The sequence below is a fragment of the Strigops habroptila genome, chromosome 19 (genome assembly GCF_004027225.2).
Source record: "Strigops habroptila isolate Jane chromosome 19, bStrHab1.2.pri, whole genome shotgun sequence".
NCBI lineage: Eukaryota > Metazoa > Chordata > Aves > Psittaciformes > Psittacidae > Strigops > Strigops habroptila.
The window spans coordinates 1367345-1374210 of NC_044295.2; the positions used below are offsets into that span (position 1 = coordinate 1367345).

The following is a 6866-nucleotide window of genomic DNA, read 5'->3' on the forward strand; positions in this document are numbered from 1 at the left end:
TCTTGTCCTCTCGCTGGGATTTAAAGGAGAAAAGGAACCACGTGGATGTGAAAACAGCGAGGAGGAGGCAAAAAAGGGGCCTGGGTAGCGGTTCTGGGTCTGCGTCCCCTCCCGGAGTGGGACCCGAAGGGTCTGAGCTAAGGGTGGCCCTTGCGCGGTCTCTGCGCGGTCCCTGCGCAGCCCGGCCCGCTCCCGCGGCCACAAAGAGGGTCACGTGGCGCTGGGGCCCGGCTGCCATTGGGCCGCAAATGAAAACAAAGGAAAAAGGATTAATGACAGAAAAAGAAAGATAAAGGGCGCAGAGTTCCCATGCGGGGCCCTCGCACAGTGACGAGAAATCCCATTCCCGGTTATAATTCAGAGCTTTTGAAATGCACGCACATGTGCGCACACACGTGTAGACACACGCACACACATGTACACATGCATGCACACCAACAGCCCCTCCACCTTCCCGGACTAACACACGCCTTTGAAATTGCTATTAAACGGGAGAAAAAGCCCACTACCAAATGTTACATTATCAGTGCTAGCAAAAGGGAGGAAATCCCTCCACCAGCAGCAGAAGCAGATGGGATAATACCGTGAATAATTTGCCTTTTATGTTCTAAAGCCCCAAGAAAACTTATATTAAAACAACGAAAGGCAATAAAAGTTTTATGATGGTTCTGGAAAGGGGTGAACTGCTCGCTGAGGATGAGGATGAGGGGAAGGTTCCCTCGAGGGAAGCAGAGGGGGATCTGGGTTGCTGCCGGGAGAAAAAAAGGCTGTAAAATGTACCGAAAAAAGGGCTGAGCTGTAGAACAAGGAGGATGTTTGCGTGTGTTCTACATGCCGGGTGCACAGACAGGGCCAGCCTGTGAGGTCTAGTGAGGAACTGAGAAATGATCCAGCGCTTCTTTCCATCTCTTAATAAATGAAGTTCCAGATTAATAATTATAATAACGGATGGTGTAAGGGCGACAGGGCTTCTTTCCCTCCTGGGAGTGAGGCCGGGCTGTGCCCATTCGTATCCCGCCCGGGGACACCGGCAGCTCGGAGCGGGAACCCGGGCGGGCTCAGTTCGGGCTGGGTTCAGAGGACAAGTGCCTGGTTTAGGCTCGAGTTTATCCGTGGCTTTTCCCCCTCTCCCTCTCACGGAATATATTTTCTCGTCTCTCATGCCCGTCGCCATGTTGCTGGGGTTTGTGGCGGGGATTCCCAGGAATTAGCTAAAATCGGGAAGCAGCAGCCAGCCTTGGTTCCAATTACCGCCTTTCTCTGTCCTTCGCTAACCCTGTGCATTTGTTCCTATTTCCCCTGGAGCAGGGAGCTGGTTTTTTTTTCCCTTGTGCCTCCGCGTGATGCGTGGGAAAAATCCCTCTTTCCCCAAGAGGCTCCTTTTTTCTTTCCTTCTTTTCTTTTTCCTTGCACTTTACCGTCAGCCAAAGCAGCTTGAACAGTTGGGAGCGGCGAGGCAGAGCTCCTTTTAGCACCCCAAATTGCACCTCAGCTCCCAGCTGTCCTCCCAGAAGCGGGGAACCAGCAGCCTCTGCGCAAAGCCGAGCCCCCCAAACTGTCGCTTTAACTCCCCCGAGCAAGAAGAGATCGGAGACGCAACTATTCGTTTTCACATCAGTAAATGATGCCGGGGCTGAGTAGGTTGATGCCGGTTTCGGTAAGCGCGTTCACAGAAATTTAGGGAAATTCTCCCCTTAATCGAGCTGCGTTTTGTAAATGCTTTTTTATTTTCTTCCTCCTCCTTTTGCTAAACTGCGTTTCGGCCCCGCTCCAGCTTTGGATTTATTGTGTGTCTCTCAGGAGCCTTCACCACCCACACGGATGCTTAAGCTGACAAAAGTTTCCAGGCTTCTCCCTGCTTGAGTGGGGGCTGCGGGAGAAAGGGGGCTGGAAAACCCGCGCCCCAGCGGCTTATCCCCCCTCCCTCCACAATTTTTACTTTCTAAACTTCCTAAATTCAAGCCTTTGAATTAAATTTTGGCATCTTTCTTGGTTTAAATAAGCCCTCAGAAAAAGCCCAGTCTCTTTGCTGAGTCAGTCAGGCCGAGCTGTCAAAAGTCTTTCGAGAAAAAAAGATTGATCGTTTCTCTCTTCTTTTGGGTTTGTGTGGAGCCGGGCACTTGAAAAGGGGGAAAAAAAATCTTCCTGGGAAACGACTTTTCATTTTATTTCTTTATTTTGTAAACTCTGGAAGTGGCAGTGAGGGGAAAAGGGGAAAAAAAAGATGGGAAGGAAGAAATGTGATTTCAAAGATATCCGTGCCCTTAAAATATGTTTGGCCTTTAAGGCAAGTGCAAAGGGTCCATTAAGTCTGGCTTTAGAAGCAGAAGGGTTAGGCTGTTTCTTTATAAGTAATTTATCTCAGGAAATCAGGCTGGTTTAACTAGACTTGACTTGAAAGCTCAGTTGATTTCCGAAGTGCTCATATCCAGACTCGCACAAATGTAGGATTCAACTCTCCACAAGCTCTGCGATATACAGAGATATAGAGATATAGAGATACAGAGATGGAGATATATAGATATAGAGATATATAGCTATAGAGATACAGATATACAGCAGTATAGCGGTATAAGATATAGAAGTATAGAGGTAGGTAGGGAGGTAGATAGATAGATGAATATATAGAGATACAGATATAACTGTGATGGGCAACCACCGCCAGGCAGCGCCGGCCCCGGTGGCCAGAGCCGAGCTCCCCTTTGCCCGTGGCTCACGCAGCTCCTCCCTGCCCGCAGGCGGGCACCGACTGGGGGCACCGGGCACGTCCCGGGGGTGCGAACTGTGGGGACACCAGCGAGGGCGGCTGGAGCTGCTCCGCGCAGGTAGGGCAGGCAGGGCGAGCATCACAGAGAGGGCGGGCAGCACAGGCAGGGCAGGCAGAACAGGCAGGGCAGGAAGCAGAGGCAGCACAGGCAGGGCAGGCAGAACAGGCAGCACAGGCAACGCCGACAGCACAGGCAGGGCAGGAAGCACAGGCAGGGGAAGCAGCACAGGAAGCACAGGCCGGGCAGGCAGGGTAGGCAGCACAGGCAACACAGGCAGGGCAGGCAGGGTTGGTAGGGTAGGCAGCACAAGCAGGGCAGGCAGCATGGGCAGCAAGCACAGTCGGGGCAGGCAGCACAGGCAGCACAGGCAGGAGCGATGGCACCGGCCGGGGGGGGTGTGGGTAGAGGTTTTTCTGGGGATCTCACCTGGCCCTTTTTTCCCCCTTTTTTAATCAATTAAAGAAAATAATGCTTTCTGTTTGCCACCAGGCCCCGCCTGCCATTGGCCAGGGCTGGCCACGTGACCAGGAATTGGCTGCAATTTCGCCCCAGTCTCGAGTTTAATAGAGCAAGGTCCCCATACGCCTGTATTATCAGCAATATAACAATTATAAAAAGCCCGAGAACCATCATCATCACTGCCATCAAAACTAAGGCCCTCCGATTTCTTTCCTTCTTCCCCTCCTCCTCCCTCTCCCCCCTCCCGGTTTTTAAACCCTGGGCCCTGGAAAAGCCATGAATTTTGAATTTGAGAGGGAGATCGGGTTTATAAATAGCCAGCCTTCTCTCGCAGAGTGCCTGACGTCTCTTCCCGCTGTCCTGGAGACATTTCAAACTTCATCAATCAAGGACTCGACATTAATTCCTCCTCCTTTTGAGCAAACCGTCCTCAGCCTGAATCCTTGTTCCAGCAGCCAAGCAAGACCGAGGAGCCAAAAAAGAACATCTCATGGCCTGCTCCAGCTCCAGCCTCAGCCTCCGGCACCGCCCGGCCCCTTGGCAGCGGAATTCCCCTGGATGAAGGAGAAGAAATCCTCCAAGAAAGCTACCCAGGCTCCATCCTCTTCTTCCTCTTCTTCCCCCCCATCATCTGCCTCGGTGCCGGTCCCTGCCGCAGGATCTCCTGCAGGTTCGTATAATGAGGGGGTGAGGGGGAGCTGCCGCGGCCCCTTTGCTTTGCTTTCCCTCCCAGCCCTGAATACTTTTACAGCCTACGAGAAAAAAAAACACCCACAAACCCAAACCAACAACAAAAACCCGAAAGAAGGGGGGGGGGGGGGGGGCAGGACGGGTGTGTAACGCGAAGGCTGCACCAGCAGAATGGAGAGGAGGGAAGAGCGAGAGGCTCCAGTACGGTGGGGAGAGGCAGCTCCCATTGCGGAATAAACTAAATACACTCCAAATCCTTTCCCAGGCCCCCGGCAAAGCCGCAGCCTCCTCCCAGGGCGCCCCTTGGCCGGGTAGCCCCGGCCAGGGATCCTCTTCCCCCCGGGCCGCTGTCTCAGGGGTTCGGTAGCACCCGTCGGGTAGGAGAAGGGTGGCCACCGGCTGACTGGTAACACAGGAATAACGAAATCAAAGCCCCTCAGCGTCCGTGCCCGAGCTGCTGGCGGAAGGAATGGGAGGATAAAAAAAAAGAATAAAGGGAAGGAATGAGTCGCAATTCCCATTATCCGCGAAGGTGGCAGCGAAGGAAGGTCTCTAAAGGGAGAGGCCAGGGAGAAAAATCCTTTCTTCTCCTTGGGGCAAGGGGACTGGAGAGCGTTTTCCAATCCTCTTCCACAGTGGGAAGAGTTTAATGCCATATTTCTTTCTCCCACCTCCAGCGGCCCCCCCCCCGCCCGTTAGAGAGGGGATCGGCCCTGGCTGCCCGCGGGGGGGGCGGCCCCAGCCCCCCCCTGCCCCGCTCCCCCTCGCAGCCCGCGGTTTTCTGTGTGTTTAAGACACCCAGGGGCCGGCAGAGCCCGGCGGCGCCCGGAGGCTCCGGACCGCGTACACCAACACGCAGCTGCTGGAGCTGGAGAAGGAGTTTCACTTCAACAAATACCTCTGCAGGCCCCGGCGGGTGGAGATCGCGGCTCTGCTCGACCTCACAGAGCGGCAAGTTAAGGTCTGGTTCCAGAACCGCCGCATGAAGCACAAGAGGCAGACCCAGTACAAGGAAAGCCCCGACGGGGAGCTTGCATACCCCGCAGCGGACGAGGGCAGCGACCCCGCGGAGGAACCGGGGGGGAGCCCCGCGACCCCGGTGCCCCGCGGCAACAGCAGGCCGGGGCTGGCAGAGCCCGGGAGCCCGCGGCTGTTGGCTGGGGGGCCCGGTGGAGCCGGCCCCACGGCCCGCGGTCCCCCCGGGAGCCAGGACTCGCCTTTGCTGCCAGAGCTGAGTATCCTCTCAGCAGAGTCCTGCCTCCAGCTCGCCGAAGGGCTTTCCCCCGGCCTCCACGGAGCCCTGGAGAGCCCCGTCCCCTTCTCCGATGAAGACCTGGACTTTTTTACCAGTGCACTTTGTACGATCGATTTGCAACATTTCAATTTCCAGTAGCGATTCCCCGCTCCCGCCCGGGCTGCCGTTTCTGCCCCTTCCAGGCGGCTGGAAACTCTTCAGCCCCAGGCAGCTCCCCCAGTCTCCTGCAAAGGGAGCACCCCCAACCCCCTCCCCAATCCATCTCTCATTCAATCATCCCATCCTGCCCCCCAAAGCCTTTCCTTTCAAGCTCCTCACACGGTGGGACCCGAATCACCCTCCCCATATTTATTCTAGAAGGCTCACACGAAAGAACAGCCCGAGTTTTGCTGAACGCAGGTATTTAATTCTAGTTTTATTTGTTTCGTTCCTTATTTATTTGGAAGAAGGCGCCCGTTAGTCCTCCCGCACATCCGAGATGTCAGCCCTCGAGAGGAAATCTTTGTCAATCCTTCCAGCGACTTTCTCAGGAATCAGAACGAGACTTTTAGATTTCTTAATAAAAGTCAAAAATAAGCATAAAAAAATATTAAGAGAGGAATTCTCCTTCCTCTTTTGAAGTTTTAGATGTAGACTATTTATTAAAATCCTTTAATAGTAAATGGGAAATTATTTATTGTACATTATTTTCATAGAGTGAATAAATGTCTTTATAAAATCCAGAACCGTCTGTTGCTCGCTACGTACTTCCATCGAAAATGAGCTATTTTTTGCCTAAATCATTTGCCTCCCTCCTTCCTGCTCTACAGCAATGATGTCCCAGTAAGGTCCTCGTGTGCATTGAGAGGGAAGACAAAAGGAATTGCTCCCAACTAACATTTCAGGAGGTTTCTGCAAGCAGAAGCAGACGCTGCCTTCAGCTGGGTTCATTTCCAGTGCGCTTGCTTTGTATTTAGCTTAGTTCGGTTTTTTACTGAATCGAAACTGGATATTTTTTCCAAATGTCAACGTTTAAGTCTGGATTTCTGGAAGCGCCCCCCCACTCTCCACCCCGCCCCGCACGGCAGTGGCCGGGTTGAGAAGTGGCACAAAGGCGAAGCGCGGGGCCGCGCCGGGGGCCGCGCAGCTCCGCGGAGCCTCCGCACATTCCGCGGCCGAGCTGGGGGCGGCGGGGCCGCGCAATCCCCGCCATACATCCCCATCCGCCCCCCCCCCCTTCACCCCCAGCCCAGCTTCTCGCCTTCATCTCACTCCTCGCCTCTCCGAGAGGAGAACACAAACGCGCCGATCGCGTTTTAACCCTCTCGGACCACCAAAAAAAACCCCAAAAGGCGGAAAGGGAGGATGAAACTCCCCCTCATGCTGGAGAGGTGGGTGGTGCCGGCATTATAGTCAACAAATAAATGTTGCAGAAGAAAAAGGGGTAAGATCTTAGCCTGAAAGGCCCTCTCCCTTTTCCAGTCGTACAGAAGCCTTCGGCCCTTTTCTCACTCTGCAGCTCCCGCCTGCACAAAACCTGCCTCACAACGTGTAATTTTAAACACAAAACTCATATATCAGGGAGGGGGGGGCAGCTTGTGAATGAAAAGGGGTCAGAGCAGGAATCAATCGTGGTGACACCACAAATAAATCATATTACGTCTTTGCTAAGTCATCGGTGTTTCCTCAGGCACGGGGCAGATATTTGGTAGGCG

General features: G+C 53.9%; 1 protein-coding gene across 1 annotated transcript; it reads left to right on the top strand.

The window, feature by feature from the left end:
* The first annotated feature begins 3155 nt into the window (after positions 1-3155).
* HOXB2 (homeobox B2) lies at positions 3156-5761 on the top strand. The gene is made up of 2 exons (XM_030508921.1): positions 3156-3897; positions 4712-5761. The coding sequence occupies exons 1-2, from the start codon at positions 3504-3506 to the stop codon at positions 5308-5310; spliced, it is 993 nt and encodes a 330-aa protein (XP_030364781.1). The 5' UTR covers positions 3156-3503; the 3' UTR covers positions 5311-5761.
* The last annotated feature ends 1105 nt before the right edge of the window (positions 5762-6866 follow it).

Excerpts from the sequence above, each read along its gene's own strand:
- HOXB2 (XM_030508921.1), top strand. The coding sequence starts at position 3,504 with ATGAATTTTGAATTTGAGAGGGAGATCGGGTTTATAAATAGCCAGCCT. Across the intron at positions 3,898-4,711 it reads TGCCGCAGGATCTCCTGCAG|ACACCCAGGGGCCGGCAGAG; the intron begins GTTCGTATAATG and ends TGTGTGTTTAAG.